General features: G+C 54.3%; 1 protein-coding gene across 1 annotated transcript; it reads right to left on the minus strand.

Moving 5' to 3' along the window:
* Nucleotides 1-238: 238 nt before the first annotated feature.
* Nucleotides 239-16,337, minus strand: NR5A1 (nuclear receptor subfamily 5 group A member 1; the record flags this gene model as incomplete). Its single annotated transcript, XM_080928268.1, has 6 exons — nucleotides 16,227-16,337; nucleotides 15,981-16,122; nucleotides 13,528-14,156; nucleotides 7,942-8,061; nucleotides 6,125-6,272; nucleotides 239-486 (listed from the first exon to the last, which is right to left on the minus strand). Exons 1-6 carry the CDS (start codon nucleotides 16,326-16,328, stop codon nucleotides 239-241), a joined length of 1,389 nt encoding a protein of 462 aa, XP_080784394.1. The 5' UTR covers nucleotides 16,329-16,337.
* Between the last annotated feature and the right edge of the window lie 5,766 nt (nucleotides 16,338-22,103).

Below are 22,103 nucleotides of genomic sequence, written 5' to 3' on the forward strand. Positions count from 1 at the left end.
GGGGGGATGCAGATGGAGGAAGGAGTGGTTAGATGCCACCCCCTTTGGGGCACTCCAAGTGGCTGGTGAAGGCAACCTGCCCCAGCCAGTCCCTGCCCATCCTTGCCCGTCATGCCAAACACACAGCTCTGGAGCTCAGGGGCAGAGGCTTAGGGACGGGGCTCCTGGATCACCTAATGCAAGGAGTCTTTGGAAGCAGTGGCATCCCTGCCTACTGCCCGCTGCCTGGTATTCAGGCTCAAGTCTGCTTGGCCTGCAGCATCTCAATGAGAAGGTTGTTTCGGGGCATCTCGTTGCCCAAATGCTTATGGTACAGGTACTCCTTGGCCTGCATGCTCAGTGCCCGCACCTCCACCAGGCACAATAGCAACTGCTGGAATTTGTCCCCGCAGTGTGGGTAGTGACACAAGGTGTAATCCAGCAGGGCGGCGTTGGCCTTCTCCTGGGCGTCCTTTACCAGGCTGTGGTTGTTCAGGAACTTCACATCTGCAACGGGAGCAGCCCATCACCCTCTTGTCACTGTGCCACCAACAAAGTTGGGCTGACACAGTCACCAGTATTACCAACACCACATTCCCAGGGGATACCAACCTGTGGGTGCAGAGGCTGCTATGAGTCTCTCAATGGCAACCTCCCCATCTCCATCCGGTAGCCACCACCCTGACGTTACTTTGCAATACCATCCCCAAGCTTCTCCCTGAGCTTTCTTTGTTGCTGATTTGTTTTCTTTTTGAGACAGGATCTCAGTAGGTCTCCCTGGCTAGCCTAGACCTCTCAGAGATCCACCTGCTTCTTTCTACCTCCCAAGTAGACTAATGGCATGTGCCACCCTATGTTCTTTTACCAGTTTGACCACCGCTCTCACCAACCACTAAACCATATCACTGTCCCAGGCATCACTGCCGTTGTCACCATGGATACTTGACAACTAGGACCATCAGGGACATCAGCAGATGTACTGCCAGTGTGATGTCTAAACCTCTCTAATTTTTCATCTATGAAATGGGGTGCCCTGGCCCCTCCCAGGATGTAAGGTACAGTCTTGTGAGAAAGCATATCAAAACATTTTTGTGATCATCACCTCTGTCCTGATAGACATCATCATCATCATCTTCATCACTCGCTGTCCATAGGGTGTCAGGCCCATGGGCACTCTGGGCATACATTCAGTCATGGGACTCTGGGGTCAGCTCCTTTACAGTATTGCTGGTGGTGAGGAAGAGGGGCTGGGTGGGTGTATGGGGTCTATGACAGTCACACCCAGAGCACATGGAGCCATGTTGAAAAGCAGGGCAGAGCGGAAGGTAAGAGGATAGGAAGAACCAACGGTTTGCAAGGCAAAGCCGTTTATGTAAACTGTAAATGGCACTGAAGTAAAGAGTGGCTTAGAACACACCATTGGCCTGGCACACACAGGCCAGGCCCTGGTTCTATCCCTTATACTATCAAAACATGAAAAGAGAGGGTTGGGGGAGGGTGGGAAGAAGGCAGGCGGGCGAGCAGGCAGGCAGGCAGGCTCACTAGGTCTCTCCATACAGACATGCTGTGTGAGAACAATGGTGACCACGAAGCTGCAGATAGACATGGAAGGCCAGCTCCCAATGAAAGGGAGAAGAGCAGGTGGCTCGGTGTGGACCAAATGTGACTGAGGCTGGAGCATGATCGGGGCATCCTTAGTCCTGGGTTAGTCACAAAGAGACCTTTGGAGTTGGTTAGGAGTAAGCTGCTCTGTGGAAGAGTCCCTGCCTGTTCTGCTTAAAAGGTCACCTTCCTCAGGGGGCTAGAAATGGGGTGTTTGAGTCCCCTGCTTGTCACTTAAGCTCTGTCACAGTTCTCAGCCTCTATCAGCTTATGCCCTGCCTAGGAGTTTAATTAACATCAGCCCCCAGCCCTCAAAGCCTAACCTGGCCTCCACTAGGCTATCGCTTCCAGAGGTTCACAAAGATGGGTCACTGCTTTCCTGCCTTGGGGTAGGTACCCCTCTCTACTGTGGGGGAGTTTGGCCAGCATGCGCTCTTGGCCCTCTAATCCCTCTTAACACCCACTGCGCCAGGAAAGCTGAGGTGCCTGGCAACCCTGATCCTCAGCCGCCCCCAGCATACCCACTGAGGCCTGTGTTGTCCGAAGATGGATTTAGGGAAACCGGAGCTGGGCCTGAGTCGTATGGCAGGATTTGACAGCTGCTGGCTTCTACCCTGGCTCTATCACTCTCCAATAAGTGAGCTGGGGTCATTTTCTTCCTCCCTTCCCTGGGATAGCCACCAGCTCACAAACATCTTTATGCCCTTTAGGGGTATAAAAAAATCTCCTTTTGTCTAGAAAGATATTCTTAGATTCCAGCCCAGTCCTTCCCTGCCTCAGTTCCTCTGAATAACGAAACCTACCCAACTGTACAGAGCAACCCAGCTCCCTAGACTGCTTGGCTCCTGGTATATTTAAAGTCACTCCACCAAGACGGGTCTCCTAGAAGCATGTCTGTCCTTGCCCCAACCCCTTTCACGTCATCAGCACCTCCATATGACCCCTGGGTTATCTGACATTCTTAATTGGAGAAAAATGGGCTCCATCTCAAGGCTACCCAGTAAAGGGGTCTAGAGGAAAGAGATGAGGTAGAGAAGGATGGGCCAGGATGCTGCTCAGATGGAAGGGATAGAGACACCCCAGCCTAGGCTTTCAGCTTTACCAGGATTTACTGTTCTCAGCAACAAGCATCAGGAATGACAGTAGAGAGGAAGGGGGAGGGTGCAGGGCAAGGACAACTTTCAGGGTCAGCCCCTCTCTAGGAAGGCCTCTGGACTCTCAGTTCCCACATATTAAGACCTCCATAGCCCTGGAACATGGAGCAGCTATAGGGTGGACAGGCACACACAGCTATAGACCAGAGCTGGGGTCCGTTTCATGGCACCAGCCCTGTTCATCCCTTCAGATGTCTAGATTGCAAGAAGTGCAAGAGCCAAGACCACCCACACTCACCCACACTTAGCAGCGCAGGATTCAGACCCAAGCCTGTCCACTCTAGGAGCTGCAGGACTTCCTGCTGTGGGCAGGGCGAGAGGCTGGGATTCCTAGAGCTGGAAGGTTTCAGAAACAGGTTCTGTGCAACCTATGAGGTTTGTCCAAGATTCCATCTTGGGTCCGATTTTAGACCTAACTTTTCCCTCACCTGGAAACCTTAGATCAGTTTACCTTTCCTCTCCACTTCACACTGAGTGTGGCACTCTTTGCCCTCAGACCCAGGAACAGGCACCATCCCACAACCTGGAGATTCTCCCTATGCATGTCAAGGGGTTCACACCCCAGCTCTGCAACCAGAGGCCACCTCGGAACCTATCTTTGATAAGCTGGGGCAGGTTAGGACAGGGACCCGAGCCTGCAGGACGGAAGGTACTGCCCACATCCCTGGAGGCGGAGGGGGTGGGAGATGGCACCCCACCCTGGGAGCAGCCGCTAGCTCCATGAGCTGGGGGGCCCCCAGGATCTCAGAAAAGCCCCCTTTTCACGGTTTAATTGAATATTTGAATAATCCTTTCATTCCAGCGAGGCATAAAGAATGTTGTCCCAATAGCAGTGACTCAGGCAGGCGCCCCTGCTCACAATGGCCCCTCGAGTGGCACTGCTATTCAGTCCGTCTTTTGTTGGCTTGGAGCGGTGGGTAAATTGCAAACGCTTAAGGGAATGCTGCCGTCCGCCTCAATGGGAATCAGGAAATCGAATGTTAGGTCAATCCATTAAGCTTCGATTAAGTCCTCGGCGGAACAATGCCGGCCGGGCCCATCTTCATAAACACAGCGATTGCCAGGAGAGAGGCACTAATTTTAATTAAGCCTCCTTACCTGCCTCTGAGCTGCCTGAGATGCTATTTAGACACCAAATGGCACCCTTCTGCAGAGACAGGCGAGAAGGAGGTATGTAGAGGGGGACGGAGTGGGGGGGGAGGTGACAGTTACTGACTGAGGTTGAGGCTGCCCAGCCCAGGGTGGTGATGCTGAGGGTACCACAAGCAGGCAGACTGGAAGTCTGTGGACAGGTGGCCAGCCCTGTCTTGAGTTCTAGTTTTCCTGAAAGCTCGGCTCTGATGAGGAGCCCTGCATTTTAGAGTCAGAGGGCCATCCACCGTCACCCAGCTACAGGTGTTGTCTGCTGCAGGCCTCTGGGCTTTCGACCTACTATCCTACCCCAGGCTAGAGCTGGAAGGGCCTTAAGTAGTAATAGGCAGAAGTGAGGTAGTCACGGTTATTCCCAGGGTGGGAGGCATTCCAGAGGAAGGCTCAAGTACCCAATAACCAAGGTCACGCACAATCCATCCCCTGTCTACCTTATGGAGTCTTCTCTACCCACACCCCTCCCCATAACTTCCAACAGGCTGCCCCTTCTGTTTGTTTCAAACACTCCTATCCATACCGCAAGGCCCAGCTCAGATGTATGCATCTTATCCTACATCCCGACCCAGTAGAGTTGCCCCAACTCTGATCATACCGGACTGATCACCTTCTATCCTAACATGAAGTCTCTTTCCAAGGACTCTGTCACCCAGTGTGCCTCTGTCATTGTTCCCTCATTCTGGGCTCCAGTAAGTTGAGGTCCCAGAATCACTATCTCCTGTGCCTCTGACACCCCCAACTTCAACTCAACTTCAGGCCCACCCCTCAGCCACCAGGGCCAGACCTGAGACAAGAAAGCCCTCAGTCAGACACAAAGCATTAACAAAGACTGAGCCTGTGGCCTGGCTTGTTCAATCACTCTGGCTCATCTGTTTATGGCCTTAATAAGGATGATTAATAAAGAACATCAGCACACACTTCTGAGGGCCAGGATAGTGGTAGAATTACCTCATTGTGTCCCTGCAGTATGTCAAGGACACTTACAGATGTCATTTCACACATGGGGAAACAGAGGCCTGGAGAGTGACTTGCTCAGTTGCACAGAGCCAGAGAGATCAGAGTTAGAATCCAGGAAGCCATGTACCTATACAGGCTCTTCCCAAGCTCCCCGCTCTGGCACTGATCTCTCCAAGTTACTGGAGGTGAAGTTAGCATGTGGGATGAGGGGGGGTGTGCTGAGCTGCCCCTAGTCAAGGCACCGCTGAGCCTGGCCCTAGGAGAAATAGGGAGGCCAACGTTCAACTGGACCTAGTACCTCTGGTTGTAGGAGAAAGGGGGCTGCAGGGTTCCCTTGAGGAATCATGCTGGAACTCTAGCTGGTGCTGAGACTCTCTTTGCTGAGTGCCCCCTAAGGTGTGGTTGTTTCCTAACATTCTGTAGAGCCCTAGCCAGGCCGAGAGTCCCGGGCCCTTGTCCCTTACCACATGGACATGGCAAGTAGCCCGACTCTGCCTGAGCACCGGGCTTTCTCACCAGCTCCCTTCTTCTCTGTTTCCAAACACTTCTTACACCCCAAGAAGCATCATTGCCAGACTGCCACAAAAACATGTTTCCGTTCCGATCTCCCTCCCATTCCACAGCTGCTTCCCTGCTGAAGAATCCTTCACCTAACTCATCCACTCTCTTCCAAGCTTTCTGCCCCAGGGCTTGGGCTTTCTGAGGCATACCTTCATATTTGTGGCATCTTGCTGCTAGGCAGTGCCCCATCTGTGTATTCTGCCCTTTATAACACACTTGCTGTTCCCCCGACTGGATGGCTCTGAAGGCAGCCATTGGGGGTCTTTCCCATTCACTACGTTGCCTCCAGTCCCTGGCACCAGGCAGATGTTCAGCAGATTTTTGTAGAATGAATGAATGAATGAATGAATGAACAGGTGAAGGGATCTAGAGTCAGAACTTGGGTCCCTATAGTTCAGAGAGTTAGGGAAAGTAGGGACCCCAGGATGGGAGCCAGGGGAGAGAGAGTCCTAGATGGAGCAGGCATTGAAGTGTGATAGGTATGAGGAGCAATTTCTGGCATGATTAGTCAGAAACAAATCACCCCATAAAAAAAAAAAAAAAAAACAACATAGACAACAGCTCGGTCTTTGGGATTTCACACTGAAAAATCAAGCCCCTCCCCTGACCATGTGCCCTGATAACACTCACTAAAGGAGGATCCTTGTCCCTTGGACTTTCTAACCACAGTAGGGCCCCCAGTGTCTTTACCACCCTCCACTGCAGGGCCTCCAGAGGCTACTCACCAAGGCTGAAGAGGATGAGGAACTTGAGACAGACGAACTCCTGGCGGTCCAGCTGCAGTGCATGCAGCTGCAGCACTAACTCCTGTGCCCGCAGCACCAGGCTGTGCAGCAGGGAGCCAGCCTGCACAGCCACCGTGCTCAGCTCCACCTGCACCGGCAGAGAGACAGGGGCTCCGGTGAAAGGGCACAGGGCAGAAGGTTCTGATCAGTGACTTCAGTCAAGCACTAAGCTTCGGGCCCACCATTTTGCCAGCTTTGTTTCATCTGTTGAACCAAGCTGAGCACCCATGGCTGGTCTTTAGTGACAGTGGGGACAGGCACCAGGCAGTGGAAACACCGGGAAGCTAAAGGATACTTCATTTACAAAGGGCTGCCTCTGGCCCTGTAGTGTGGACTGTTCTTGTATAACTGAGTTTGACAAGTGCCCTTCCTGGGGCAGGGAAGAAGGCAGTAGGGGTGGCTCTGCTGAGCACAAGAAATGGCCACCATGTAAGAATGTAAGAGCTGGTTCATTACCTCCTAGCACGCTCTTCTCTCTCTCTCTCTCTCTCTCTCTCTCTCTCTCTCTCTCTCTCTCTCTCTCTCTCGCTCCCTCCCTCCCCCCTCCCCCGCCTTCTGTGTATGTGCATGTGTGTGTGTGTATGTATCACTCTGTCACACACACACACACACTCACTTATGCAGCTATACTCACAAAGCTGTTCCCTGTTCCCTGAAGCTAAGTGTCTGCACACCCACGCCCACTCTTGCCCTTCAGTGGCCATTCTCAGCAACACAGACACACACCTGCATATGCATTCATGCTTACACAGTGCCAGGCAGCTACGGACACCCACGCATCTCTGTATGTGCAGTCACACAATCAAACATAGGTGGGTGGCGACATCCAGGATGTTCCCAAAGCCCGTGTATCCTCACTCATATCCCAGATCTATCTTGGACTCCTATGGCCCAGAGTAACCCCTTAGGACCAGCATCCCCATTCCTTCTTCCAATGGCCTGAATGTGGGAGATATAAACCCTAGATTAGGACACCGGTCCTGAGGTAGAGAAGTAGGAACTTGGTCTGCATTTGGTTCCTGTACTCACTGTGCCCACTATTCAACCTGTGTCCCTCCTGGCGCCACATTCCTGTCTCCAGGAGTTTTCTTTTCTTCCTCCTACTTCTTTCCCATCACTGTGTTGCTCTCTTTAAAGGTGTCTCCAGAGCACTCTAGATTCCTTCACCCACATCCACTAGCAACCCTAATGTCTCTCCTGTGGGGGATGGGGTTCAGGGGTTCCCAGGCCTTTTCCATGTCTTCCCACCCGGGTCATGTTACATTCTCTGATCTAAAAGAGCCAAAACTCTGAGTCTGAGCTCTCTGGGCCTTTCCTCCGCTCTTGTCTTTGTTCGTTCATTCGTTCATTCATTCATTCACTCATCATGTATGAAAATGGAGACCCTACAGGGCCTCACCTGCCCAACAGCCCCTAGCAATGCCTGCAACCTCATCTCTCACACTTGCCACCCTACAGATCCTTGGCCCTAGTCTGAACCCCGTCTCAGAACCCTTGATCCTGCAGGTTCTACATGTGTGACAGCGTAACTGCCAGCCGACCAACTCTGCCTTATTTTGGGGAGGCCCAATTCCACTGTTATCTCTTATAAGGACCTCCACTGGCCACTCCATGCTGTGTCTCCTCAGAAGACCCCAGGACACACAGAAGAGTCTGACTAGTGCATGTCCCTGAATTTGGAATGTGGGTATCCCGAGTCAGCCTCAAGAGGCCTGTGATTATGCAGGACTGACTGAGGGTTGGAGCTGTTCAGTCACCTCCTGTCCAGTGACCAGCAGGATGCTGTCTTCCTTGCCGTACTGGACCTGGCGGTAGATGTGGTCCAACACCAGCAGCTCACTCCAGCAGTTCTGCAGCAGTGTCATCTGGTCAGCCACCTGTAGGGCAGAATCATGCAGAGGTCCAGGTGGGGACTGTCCCCAGGGCCTGTCTCTCAACTCCCTACTCAAAGTCTCAGAGAGTCCCACCTGCCCACCTGTTTGCTTCCTTCAGGCCCCGGTTTGGTCTTGGACCTCCATTTTCTCAGTTGTTCAGTAATTCAAGTGCTTGGAGATGACCAGTCACATACCCCTTACCCAGGGAATCTCAAAGACTGGAGCTAATGCTGTGAAGACCCACCCTCACCCCTTGTGCCCTGTGGAGGGCCTGTGATCATGGCTGCCCCTGAAGGGTCCATGGGGGGAGCTGCAGAGGTACCTAGGCTCCTGGAGAAAAAAAGAGGAGCTGCTTGGCTCATGGACACCTCAGCTGTCTGCAGCAATAACAGAACAATGACCAAGGTAGATCCTAATTATCAGGGTGCAGTTGGGCCTTGGAGTCCAGGAGTGGACAGTCCCTGCTAAGTGTCCCCCACAGAACAGGCAGATGCTCCTGACAGGAGCAATTGCTGCTTAGAGCCATGAGAACCGCAGTCAGGGACGCTTCACCATCTCTCCCCTCACTCCCTACACCCAACCTTTCTTCTCTCACCGCCCCAACCCCCGCCCAACCCAAAGCTTGTCTTTTAAAAATAACTGTTCTACATTTGCGAGTGTTTGTGTGTGTGCGCGAGTGTACCACAGTGTGCATGCAGAGATCAATTCTCTTCTTCTGCCACGTGGGTTTTCCAGGAATGGAACTGAGGTTGGCTAGATACTCCCAGCTCTCCTGGGGCCACACCTTGCTGCATGTCAACCCCGTTGACAGTCACCATCACTTTACAGAGAGAAGAAACTGGGCACTGAGCTCAGGCAAGCTACCTATAGTTGTCCAGCTTAGTGTGGCTCTAGGTCCAAGCTCTTTGTCACCAGGCGTAGAAAACAACCTGCCTCCCTTTTCCCCCTTGCCACCAGAACTTCAGAGTCTCCTATAGACTGTTACCTCCTCCACGAAGCCCTGTTCAACCCCTCTTTCTTGCTACCCGTTGGGAGGGTACCAATCCATGCCTGTCTTTCCCAGTACTTTGGAGTATAAGAGGGCAGGACTGGCTTCCACTGTTGGCGTTCCAAGCATCAGCAAGAGGCTGGTGAAGGGGCATTTGCTCCACAAAACATTCATCTTTCCCTCAAACCCAGGCTCAAGGAGAGATAATTAGACATAAGAACTAGCTCTGTCATCAGCATAGCAGCCTTTCCCTCTTCTCCGGGGCATCCTCAGGCAGGATATGAGAAAGGAGAGGTCAGGTGTGAGGGCTAGTTTTATGTCAGCTTGACATAGCTAGAGTCATCTGAGAGGAGGGAACTTCAGCTGGAAAAATGTCTCCATACAATTGGGCTGTAAGCAGTCCTGTAGGACATTTTCTTAATTAGTGATTGTGTTAGTTGTTGGGGGGCGAGGACCTACCACTGTTCTAAGCTGGTGGTCCTGGTTCTATACAAAGGCAGGCTGCTCAAGCCACGGGAACAAGCCAGTAAGCAGTAGTCCTCCTTGGCCTCTGCATCAGCTCCTGCCATCCGGTTCCTGCCCACTTTGAGTTCCTGACTTGGCTTCTCTCAAGGATATGTAAGCCAAAGAAACCCTTTCCCACCTAAATTACTTTTGGTCATGGTGTTTCAGCACAGCCATAGTAATCCTAACAAAGACAAGGGGTCAAAAGAAAAGAGTATCCAGATGGTCATGCAGTTTCCTTAGGACCCTCTCACCCCCACCTGCTCCAACCCATTTTCTCTCTGGGTCCCAAGCCCAGGCCTCTACTTGTCCTGAGCTCCATCACTGTTAGAACAGAGACCTCTGACCACAAGCTACTCCTCATCTCTCCTCACATCTCCCTGTCCGAGGAGTAAAGCAAAACTCCAGAAACACAGTGGCAGAGCCCCTCATGCCTGCCCAGGTGACAGATACTCATGGGACAGATAATCAGAATCGCCCAGGTGACACCAGTCAGGGGGATCTGGGAAGTTCTTGGGGGCCCCTGAGAAATTCTGGACTCCTGGGTGAAAAAAGCCTATAAGACGGTCATAGTGGCAACAAAGTAAATACAGAGCCATGTGGGTGACCCAGAAAGAGGCCCAGCAGAGCTGGGCGTGCTCTACCCCCACCTCAGGCATAGGCCCAGATACCCTTGTGCCCAGATGGAAGAAGCAGAGCAGGAGAAACGATAAAGAGAATTAGGAGATAAGTAGACTGAGCCTTGGCAGAAGGCAGGGAGGTCATAGTGACCTGGATGCCCAGCCCTGCAGCACACTTTACCCAGACCTCAGCTGTGGGGCTGGGTGGCCCAGCTTAAGGACCCATGAGCATGAGGCAGCATGGGGCTACACTGAGCACGCCAGACCCGGTGTTCCAGTCCTTCACCTGGTCATGCGCTCTCCTCAACCATAATTTCCTGATCTGTGAGAGAAAGGGGGCATTCTTCCCTCTTCTGCACCAGGCACAGTTGGCACTGGAGAGGGCATGGGGCACCTGGACCAGCCCCAAAGGTTCTGAAGAACCTGCTGGGCTCTATCTTCCTCTTGGCCAAGCAAATTTTTCCTACCATGCCCACCTCTTCCTGTGGGTGGGCAGATGGACATCCAACTCTAACATACTGCAGCTGCCTGAGGTCTCCACAAGAAACTTTGGGTGTAAGAGTATCTCTCAGCCCAAAGAACTGTTTTCCACCTTCCTCCTGCCACCTTGGGAACAAGGTCATTTTCAGTCCTGGCTTGGGGTCCCTGGCCAGCCCAGCCTGTCTGTTGAGTCCTCTGATGGCCCACCACAAATCTTGGAGACTTGACACTGCAGTCTACATCCAGGAAGGGTATTGATGGGGCTGCACTGACCTCGCCCTCAGCAGGCCTCTCTGGAGCCCCTGGGGTCTGATCACTGTGACAGCCAAGGCCAACAAGCTCAGTAATTCTTCAGGGTCTGACACACCATGGCTGGCCATGGCACGCTCTTGGCTGAGCAACTGTTTATCAACCCAGTACTGACAGACTTACTCTGTCTCAATAAACCATCTATCTGAGCAATTATCTGCTGCCAATGGGGGCCTCCGTGGGGAAGGAGAATGGGATATTGAGGAGGGACAGATGTCAAGATGGACTCCTATCGCCTCCTCCGGCCTGGTGACTATGCTAGGCACCTGGTAAAGGTGAGTCTACTACCGTTCAAGTAAGAAGTTGGTGCCGCACCAGGGGCAAAGCAGGTCCCATTTAACAGAGCTCAGGGGTGTGCGGGCCATGGGTATCCTTCCCTGTGCTCTTTCTGGAAGACCTAGGAATGGAGATTCTTCCTTATGCTACAGATAGGGACAGAACAGAGGGGAGGAATGGACTCACCAGTGGGGCTTCTTGTGCACTGAGGTACATGTCAAATTCTTTACCCATTCTAGCTCACCAGCCTTTACAAGGCTCCAGGAAAATATTAAGCTCCCCCTACCTTACAAATGAAGAGGCTGAGACCAAATGAGCCGAGTTACTTGCTAAGTCCACAGGCTGCATGCCCTGGACTGTTTTCTGACCACCTCTGCAGAGAAACCTTTGACTCCCTCAGACATAGCAGTGCTTTCTTCCCCTCAGGTCCTCAATTTCTCTCCATGTAAGGAGCCCAAGGACCTGTCCACTGACCGCCCTGCAGCATCTTGGGTCTAGTTCATTCTGATGTCCCCAGAGCACATCTCAGGGGCTGCCCTAGTCTCAGAGCCACAGAGCCTCTCTCCCATCACTTAAGATTTGCATATGGCATAGTGAGAACCAGCTCACTGGGCAACCATAGCTCTTCTGACCTGCATGCCTGGCCTCTGCAACACAGACCCCCGGCCTGGTGACAAATACTGGCTCAAGAGGGCTGGGCTGGGGCTGATCTGTAAGGTCCCTCATGAGCAGCACTGACTATAGCTAAGATTCCTGGGCTCCTTTCACAGGTTCTGGGAAGGGGAAGCAGGAAGGTTTGGGCCACAGAGAAGCCAGAAGCAGGAAAAAACACTCAGCAACACTAGGACAAAAGCCCTTCCCATCCTGCATGAACAACCCCCCCCCCCCCCCAACCAGGAAGGCGGCCAGAGGAAGTGCCCTGCCCCTGGATCCAAGATCCAGGAAAGCTGGGAATGCTGAGCTCCTTCCACTCTCTGCTCAGGGACTTTAGGGGAGGCTTGCAGTGTCTTGGGGGTGGGGGTGGGGATCTTCCAGAGTACTCAGTATAGGGCAGGTGGGAGGCTCCACTATCTGACCATCCACTCCTATATCAGTTGGCCTAGAAAGGGCCAGTGAGAGAAGTCACCCAAGACAGAGACATGGCGTGTTCTTGATCATGGCAGGCCTCACACAGTGGAAATGAGAGTCACGATCGGCCATCATATCCTACATCCCAGAGTCCCCTGGGTCAAAGCTTGAGGTGACCCCCCCATAAGGCTGAGACTGCTCATGCTGCGCCTTGCTTGCCTCAATGCCAGCCAGGCAGGCAGTGCCCCCAGCCCATCTGGCCATACGCCCAAAGGAAGCCCAGGCAGAGTGGCGTCAGCACTGACAGCCGCTCAAGGCTGCAGTGCTTCCCACAGGGAGGGCAGCAGCCTGCTGTTTATAGCTAGCCTCAGAACAGCCAGGGGGGCTTGACCTAGGAGGGTCAGGTTGCGTTGTACCCATGCCAGGCAGCAATGAGTCTTGGTCAGGATTCTGGAGTCTTGGGGGTGGTGCACACAAGGAGTTAGGTAGGGTACTACAGAGTCAGCTCTCAGGCCTTAGGACTTCATAGTAATAGGTGAAATGCCTCAGAAGTTCTTCCTATTGCTAGCCTCAGTCCCTCCTGCTGCGATCCTGCTTTCTTTACCTTCATGTGCAGTAACCGTGGGAGAAAGAGGGCACTGAGATAAGGGATGGCACCACCACCACCATCATTACCACAGGGTAGTAAATCACACTAGCTAGGTAGTAATCAGGTCCACAAACACGCCATGTTCATATACCCAGAGCCACACCTGTGACAACAGAGGATGGTGGGATTGGTGACCTTTCTGATTAAATAAGAGGATGGGATGGCAGGACCTACTTCTGACATAGGCTGGGGATTTGGGGGCCAAGGACAAATGTTGGAGGGAACCCAGGGTCTCAAAGAACAAGGGAGCCGCCTGTAGAGATGCCAACTGGGAGAGAAGCAAAGCCTGACAGAACATGGAGGTGCTGAGAGTCCACAGCCAGGGTCACAAGAGAGAAAGAGGCCAAGAGAGACAGACTGAAGAGACAGGGAGAGGGATAGACAGGGGGCAGCAGGCACCAGGACGCCGCAATAGCTCAGAAATACCCTTCTACCATGCAGTGGTACTTCCCCAGACATTGCCTGAAGCCACTGGGCAGGACTGCCCATCAGAAGGGCGATGCTAAGCAGCCATGATTAGTAGCTAAAACCAGGGGCTGGGGTAGGGGTGGGGGGGTCTATGAGGAGGTACCCACCTCCAGCTCCTTAAATACCATGCACCTTCGTGCCCAGTCGACAATGGAGATAAAGGTCTGGTCCGCCATCCTGCAGAGGAGGCTGAAGGGCGCCGGCTGGTCAGAGCGGCTTTTGGCTGGTTCCTGCAGACAGCCCAAGATGCGAGCACGCACCTGGTCCTCCTCTGGCTCAAGTTGCAGCAGCTGTAATATGAGCTCTGGTACATTGGGCCCTCCTGAGAAGGGCTCCGGATAGCTGTAGGGTGGCCCTGGCTGTTGAGGGGGGCTGGCATAGGGCTCTGGATACTCAGACTTGATGGTGCGGTTAGAGAAGGCAGGATAGAGGTAGCCAGCCAGAGGTCCATGGGGACCAGGCACGGCCATGGACAGAGATGGGGCTCCAAAGTCACCCAGGGGCCCACTGGGTGGGCCAGAGACCAGGGCCTTGGGCTCCGGTGCATGCAGGCTAGGGGGTAACATGTAGTCCGGTGGGGGAGGAGGCGGCGGGGGAACCCCCATCGGTGGTCCGGTCTCCAGCTTGAAGCCGTTGGCTCGAATCTGTGCTTTCTTCTGCTGCTTCAAGGCTCGGTCTCTCTTGTACATGGGCCCAAACTTGTTCCGGCCACCCCGCATTCGGTCAGCACGCACAGCTGTGGGCAGGAGCAGTCTGTCAGGTTCTCCCTTCCCAACTGTCTGCCACAGATCTTTCCCAAAAAGTTGTCTCTCTCACACACGAATATACCATTCTCCCCAGCCCTACTCAGTGGCCTTCTCTGCCCACAGATGAGAGCAACAGCTTTGGTTTAGCATCCCAGGCTTTTCTCCACATTCTCATGACCCCCATCTCCCTTCCCTCTGCCCTCCCCTCTGCCTGGAAACCTTTTCTTTCTCTTGCAATTTCTTAACACCCAGTCCAATGTTGCCACCTCCAGGAAGTCTCAGGATTCCCCCAGGCAGAACCTCCTGTCCTGCCCCATACCTCAGGCTGAGAGCTCCTGGGTTCAGGTGCCCAGCCCAGGGTCTGACAGGGAGATAGTGAAAGCAAAGGAGCCCTAGTCCCGCTTGGCTCACAGTGGGGGTGCATTCTTGATTTCACTGTCTTTCCCCCACTGCCATCTACTGTGAGCCTGGGTTTGTGCTGAAGGAGGGGATCTATTTTGCTGACCAGATGTTTTCCTCCTGGCCAAGAATGTGTCACCAGCCAGACTCAACAGGTGCATCTCTGCAGCTCCAGTGTGGCTCCAGCCCTTGCTCAGACAGGACCCCACCCAAGCTCTGAGAAAAGGGAGAGAGGGGTGGTGTTCCACAGAACTAAAGGCTTGGGAGCCTGCCCGACATAGATCTTCCTGCCTGGAGGTGAATAGCATGCTTCGCTCCCTCCGGCTGCTGCAGAGGCTTCTGCTACCCACAATGGCCAGCACGCTGCGTGCTCAGGACCCGGACCTCCTCGCCATGAGGGCTCCAGACTCAGGACAGGGTGCCTCCTTCAATCTGAATCTCTCTCTAGGTAGCAGGATGTGTCCACAGCTTTTCCCAGCCTTCGGGGCCTTCTCTGTAAAAACTTTAGCCAACAGCTGCCGGCTGGGCGCTCAGCCCGACTGAGGCCAGCAGGGTAGAAGCTATGACTGTCCACTCTGAGTCTGAGTCTCTCCTGATGGACCGTTGCTGTCTTCTCTGGACCAGAACAGGAGGAGGGGAGAGGCAGCTAGAGGCCATTATTCCCTTCACCCCAATTATCTCAGGGCTGGGCTCTGAATGCATGGGAAAGAATCTTACGTGATTCCTGTGAAAGATGCCTGGACAGACAGACAGATAGATGCACAGTCTGAACAGCGTTGGAGAAATAGCAGCAGAAACGGTGATAATGACAGAGCTATTCTGCTGAGTCCCCTCACAGCAAGCAACTCCCCTCCCACTAACACAAGGCAAGCATTACATTTTTTTTTTAAACTTCGTTATTCAAATGGGGACATTTGCAGCTCAGAGAAGTTCCTACCTACAAGTGATAAAGCTGGGATTTGAACACGGTCAAGTTATTGAGAAGTATGGCTTTGGCTGGTGTGGGGAATCTATGGGGGTTCTTACACAGTGAGTCTGTTGGGGCTCTGCTCTGTCCTGTAGAAAGGCTTCCTTCCTTGGGGGAGGGGATACTGGATCTTAACACCATGCTTATGACTGGCAACTACCTTGCCTCAGTCTCCTAGGATGGCAGGGTCGGACCACCATGCTGGAAGTCTCACTTTTGATATTTTGGGACTGAGCCCAGACAGGCCCTACATGCACAGATGCTTCTGACGTTAGACTCCCTCAGTTGCCTCTGCTCCCTGCAGAGCTGGGGCCCCAACGTCACGCCGAGGGGCCAATCACCTGGATCCAGAAACTGCTCCGCTTTCCCCTCAGCCCCTCTCCCAGGCCCGCCCGCGGCTCCCCGGGGCGGGCAGCAGTCAGGGGTCCCGGGCGTGCTGGACGCGCACCTTCCAGGCGCATGCCCACCGTCAGGCACTTCTGGAAGCGGCAGAAGGGACAGCGCTTACGCTGCGTCTTGTCGATTTTGCAGCTCTGACTCTCGGTGCACGTGTAATGCTTGTTGTTCTGGACTGTGCGCTTGAAGAAGCCCTGCTCCAGAGGAAGGGAATGAGCACCAGGTCCCGACCTTCGTCCGCCGCCCGCACCCTTGCCACCCGCAGCCTACACCCTCCCTGCTCTCGCTCCGCGCTCACCTTGCAGCTCTCACACGTGAGCAGCCCGTAGTGGTAGCCCGACACCTTGTCACCACACACCGGACACAGCTCGTCCAGGTCCTCGTCGTACGAATAGTCCATGCCCGCGGCGTCCGCCTGTGGAAGGAGGATCGGGTCAGCGCAGGCCGACGGAGACTGGCCTGGGGTTGCTCTGGTCTGTGTACACCGGGCGGTCCCCTGCACCGGCTGGGTGCGGGGGTTTGCGGGCTGGGTCCCTGAGCTGCAGTTCAGCCACCCGCCGCGCTCCAGGGATGCTTCCTTGCCGCCTCTGCCGCGCCCGATCCGGGACCCTCGGATTCGATGCGTTTCCATCCGGATTCGTTTGTCTGAGAACAAAACCCCGATTCTGAGAAAATCAGATAGGTTCGGGCGCGGGGAAGACAGACGCCAGGAAACCAGGGTGAAGTAGGGCGCTCAGCTGGAGTGGTCAGGGGCCCCGACAGAGACCTGAGGCAGAGACGAGTCTAGAAGAGACAGAGAGAGACCCCAGCCAGCACTGCTCAATGGAGAGGGGATCCTGGGTGACGGGGAGAGGAATGCTGTGCCAAAGACATTGGGAGAGATTCATAGATGGTTGATTGTTAGGTGGGTAGGTAGATATTGATAGATTATGTTGATAAATGATGGGGGAGATAGATGATGGACAGATGATGAACGGTGACTGGTAGATGATCTAAAGATCGATACGCAATACATACTAAAAAGATGAAAGACCAGTGATGGGTAACGAAAAAAAAGGATTAGAGGCTAGGAGTGACAGGCCCAACGAGTAAACCAAAGAGACGCAGAGTCAGAGACACGGTGAGAGACACCGAGCCAGGAGAGACACCCTGGGAAGACAGCAAGAGTGACAGAAACACAAACGGAAAACCTGGAGAGACGGAGGTGCCCGGCGAGAGGGTCGGGGATGGGGAGACACGCGGGCCGAGAGCTCCAAGGCGTGGCCCCGAGGAAGGACAGGGGCCGACCCTGAGAAGCAGAGAACCCTGGCGCCGGGCCGCTGGGTCCGCAGACAAAGCCACGCAGCGACGGCACCCACCGGCGACCCGAGACGTCGGGCCGGGAGCGGGCGTGGAGGGAGCAGCGGGGTCGCGGGCGCGGGGCGGAGACCTCCGGCGGAGACGGGGTACAGACACTGGGATACAGGCTGCGGTAGACCTCAGACGGAGAGTCCAGATCCCGAGAGCCGTGGCTGGGAATGTGAGAGCCGAGGTACGACGGCGGCGCCCACCCAGGCCGCTCCCGCGAGCAGCACCCCCGCGTTCGGCCCGCACCGAGCCCCGCACCTTTTGGCCGCGCCGCCGCCCGCGATGAAGCCGCACCCGGGCTCAGCGCCGCCCGCCCGCAATGACGGCCACTCGGGCCGGGGGCGGGGAGACCGTCCCTCTCTGCCCCCGCCTCCCCGCGCCCGCCGCCCGCGGGGCTGCTCGAGGCGCACCTGGGACCCGGGCCCCTCCGCCGCACTGCGCGCTTCGCGAACCCGCCGCGCGGGGCCGGGGTGGCCGCTCTATATGCGCGCGTGCGGTATCCGGGGGCGGAGGCGCGGTCCTTATCCTCCCCACAACCCGGCCTGTGCCCTGCCCTCCCTGCAGCCCCTCTCGGCCTTCACCCTCACCTCCTGGCCCTCCAGTCCCAGCTCGATGCTCCGAAGCCCGCGAGTACTAAGAGAATTTGGGGACCCTGAGCACCCCGGAATCCGGTCAGGTGCTGTGCACCGGGAAGCTTCTGGCCTCCGCCTGCGCAGGGAAGAGGCGAGCTCCCGTTTGCTAGTCCAGTTTAGAGGTGCCAAGGCCTGGACGCTGGTCGTTTTGTCGTGTCAAAGTGGTTAAAGGCGTGCGTGGGGCGGTGGGCAAGGCACTAGGGCAAGGAAGAAACTAGACTTTCGAATTAGCACTGCCACATTTGCCTACTCCGGCTGCAAAGCACCCACTCCAGCCCTGTTTCTTAATCCGAAGCCAGTTCTCCCAGAGGGTGGCTGAAATGGGTGCAGTGGAGTACACAGCAAGAATTCGGGGGTGAACCCCATTTCCAGGAGTCTCCTTCAGGGTGCTCGTCTGGAAATGGGAAGCACGATTATCTCACTCTGCGACATCCCACGGCCTGGTAAGCAGCCTGAGCTTCAAGAGCTCAGAGCCGGCGTAGCTGTACCCATGAGCCCCCGTGAGGTCTCCTCTAGCTATGGCGGGGGAGAGCACGGGACTACTGGTCGGGCGGGTGAGGTGGCAGAGCAGTTGTTCCCGGCTGGAAACGTCCACCAGACCACACAGCTTTTCAAGTTAAGTAACTGAGGTTGAGAGATCTTTGAAGAGGCCTACTCAATCCAGCCCAGCCCCCTTAGCCACCAGGGGTGGAAGGCGGTGGTGGAGGCTGGAAATGGACGCCAGAAAGCTTCGGTGGGGAAGCACAGAAGTTATGCCTTGACAGAGACCCACCCATCCAAAACTCTGTGTGGATCCCCCCCCCCCCCCGCCACCTCCGTGGCTCTGGTTTCTGTGGGCGCTGGACTAGGGTGCTTGAACAAAGCTGAAGACCCAGCACAGTGAACATCTCTCACCACCGAATCTGACCAACTTGGCTGTCCTGTCCTAGCTCAGGCAAGTCTTTTCCCTCTTGTCCTACAGAGCTGAGTTGAGCGAATTGCGAATTGCGTGGATGAATTGTAGAAGGAAAGAGAAAGAGAGAGAGAGCCAGAGGCGTGTCAGGCCTTCTCCCCACACTGAGCACTCAGGGATAGGGCCTGTATGGGTTCATGAACAAACCCCCTTCAGAAAGGAACCCTCAGAAAGTGAAACTGGGGAGGGAATGGGGTTCAATGGCAGACCACGCCCAGTGTGAGGCTCTGCCGGTTCATTTCTAGCAGCGCAAAAACACAAACAAAACCAAAGCAAAAGCCCCCACATGAACCTCGCCACAAAGGCCAGTAGGCAGTGGGGATGAAGGAATGGGGGCTGGGCTCCTGATTGGGCATTTCTAGAGTAGCCCACCAGGGGCATCTTGGATAATGTGGGCATTCCTCTGGGCTAAATCTCTGGTGGGATGGGGGATGGGCACCGAGCTGCTCTCTACCTTTCTGCCTCTACCTCAGCCCTCCTCCCCACAGGGTTCCACTGAGTCCCCCACTCCCATACCCCTTACAGGGACTCACAGCCCTTCATCTACCCAGGGAAGCAAAGTAGCTTCTGGGCCTGACTGACAGAAACACAGACATACATACACATATGGAAGCTCAGATACCTCCACAGGGGCAACCCAGACACTCAAGCAGCAAAACTCCAAGACCAGAAGACAAGCCTAAGAGACCCCCAGAAGAGACACTGAACACCACACCCCCAGGAACTGCTGTTACCTCTAGGACACCACCAACCACCCTCAGACCCTACTGGGTCTGTCACCATAGGCCTAGTTCCTCTGTAACACTCCACAGGAAAGATGAGGGGAACTGTAATGGGAAAATGGATCTGGAGAGACCCCTGGCCTTTCCCCCCACCCAGAGTGATGGGCACTGGTCATTCTGTAGATCAGGCAGTGGCCAGTCTAGGCCCGAGCAAGGCATTGAGGAAGGAGGCTGGCCATTAGAGGCCTGGGCCCCGGCCTTCACTTACTGAACGGAAGGAGAATTCTCAGCTGGATAAGGGTGGGCACTGGGCACCAGGGTCCTGGTGGGAGGCTCCCAGGCCCCAGGTAGGGCAGTGACTATCGGACTCTCAGGAACTTCTTTACCCAGCAGCGGGCGGGCAGCGGCGGACTGCAAACTGGCCCTGTCCGATCGTCCTCTCCTCCTCCCCTCGTGGGTGGGGGGGGCCACCGGAGGCCCAATTGGTCTCTGCCCCCACGTGACTCTGCAGGCCTTTCTCCTCCTTTGTTGGTGTTTCTCTTCATTTGGGTCTATATCTTTTTTTCACTCTTCTAAAAGAAAAGAAAAACCACCCTATCTTTATGGGGGCCCTGGGTGGGGGCAGAGGCCAAGGCACTGGGGAGGCCTTGGCCAGCTGGCTGTCCAGGCTGCTGTGGGAGCCTGAGGCAGGGACCCCATGTAGGCAGATAGGCAGCGGCTTGTTAGCGACCGGGTGGGAGTGGGACCTGATTTATGGGCTGCTCCCTCACCAGGCTGGGAGTTTCTCCCCTCGAATGGCTTCCTCCCTGGGTCCTGGCCTGGGCTATGTGGTCCAGCTTGTCCCAGATCTGAGTGAGGAGTCAGAATGGCTAGTGTGGAGAAATGGCATGGGTGGAACCCACCAGGTGGGGTTTGTGTGGCCTTTCTGGTGGCTTCTCTGAATATCACTATGCATTGGGAGCTACAGATATGGTTCATTGATAGCTGGGGAAACTGAGGCTGTGCCAAGACTGCTGGGCTAAGGGTATGGCTACAGGGACTTCAGGTAGAACTATGTGAGTACTAGGCCCAGGTAGGGAAGGAGGTTTTTTTTTTTTTTTTTTTTTTTTTTTTTTTTTTTTTTTTTTTTTTTATGCAGAAGGCCCGGCATCCCTGCTTAGCAGTTCCTGAACTGGCCTAGCCCTATCGGATTCTGATGGATCCTGATTGCTGAGCCCCTTTATGGTCCTCTATCCCATATCTCTCCAGTAACCCATCTGTATATTCCTTCTACATCTCCTATAGACTGAGTTTTGTGACCCAAGCACTGTTCTAGGTACTAGGGGACACCATGATGAGGACCAGGGAGCCTCTGTCAAAAAATAATTTGCAACCATTTATTCTGGGGTGATGTTCAGGGGCCACAAAGCAGGGACCCTGTAGAGAACTCCCACTTCGCTTGAAGAGACAGGCAAGTCAGGCAAAGCTTCTCATTTATGTAGCTCTGGATGATAGGGCCTTTGCTGGATAACTGAGCCAATTAGATTTGAGTTCAGAGTGTCTTCTTTTCATGTTACCACTTAGGTTTTTGTTGTTTAGGTTTGAGACAGTGTCTCATTATGTAGCTTAGGCTGGTTTCTAACTTTCCAGCTACTCCCTTGTGAGGGCTGGGATTATAAGCATGCGCCACTGCCGCCTGCTTCAAGTTAAAAAAAAAATACTGAGTTCCTATTAATGATACTCTGTTATGCTTACAGACGGGAGCCTAGCAAAACCATCTCCTAAGAGGCTCCACCCAGCATCTGGCTGAAATAGATGCAAAGACCTACAGCCAAACATTGAAGGGAGCCCAGGGAGTCTTGTGTGTGGGGGGGGGGGGAAGAATTGAGGGCCATGAAGGGAAAAGGAACTCCACAGGAAGACCAACAGAGTCAAGTAACCTGGACCCTTGGGGTTCTCAGAGCTGAACCACCAACCAAAGAACAAGCATTGGCTGGGCCTAGGCTCTCTCACATACATGGCAGATGTACAGTTTGGTCTTCATGGGGTCCCCCAACAACTGGAGTCAGCTCTGTTGCCAGCCGATGGATACTGTTCCCCCTAACTGAACTCTCTTGTATGGCCTCAGTGGGAGAGGATGTGCCTAGTCCTGCAGTGACTGGATGTGCCAGGCTGGGTTGGTACAGGGGAGGGAGGTCCGCTTTTTTGGAGAAGCAGGGGATGTAGAGGGGGAGGAGAGGAGGAGGAAGGGCTGGTGGGGGGCTTCAATATAAAAGAAAAAATAGTGAGTTCAACAGTGATTTTACTACTGTCCAATATAACATTTGAGTAAGTTCAACGTCCCCATTTGAATGATATGTATACCATTACACACAACTTTTCCCAACTCTCTGGCTTCAGTCATGCCTCTTTAACCTAGAACGTCATATTCTTCTTGTACAAAGCTAAGACTTAACCAAACTCCTTTTGTTTCGTTTTTATTGTCTCTCGGTTCCCCATTTCATTTCATTATTTTTGTTTCACTTAAACATTTTGTTTTTCTG

Source organism: Micromys minutus, assembly GCF_963924665.1.
Source record: "Micromys minutus genome assembly, chromosome: 13".
Classification (NCBI taxonomy): Eukaryota; Metazoa; Chordata; class Mammalia; order Rodentia; family Muridae; genus Micromys; species Micromys minutus.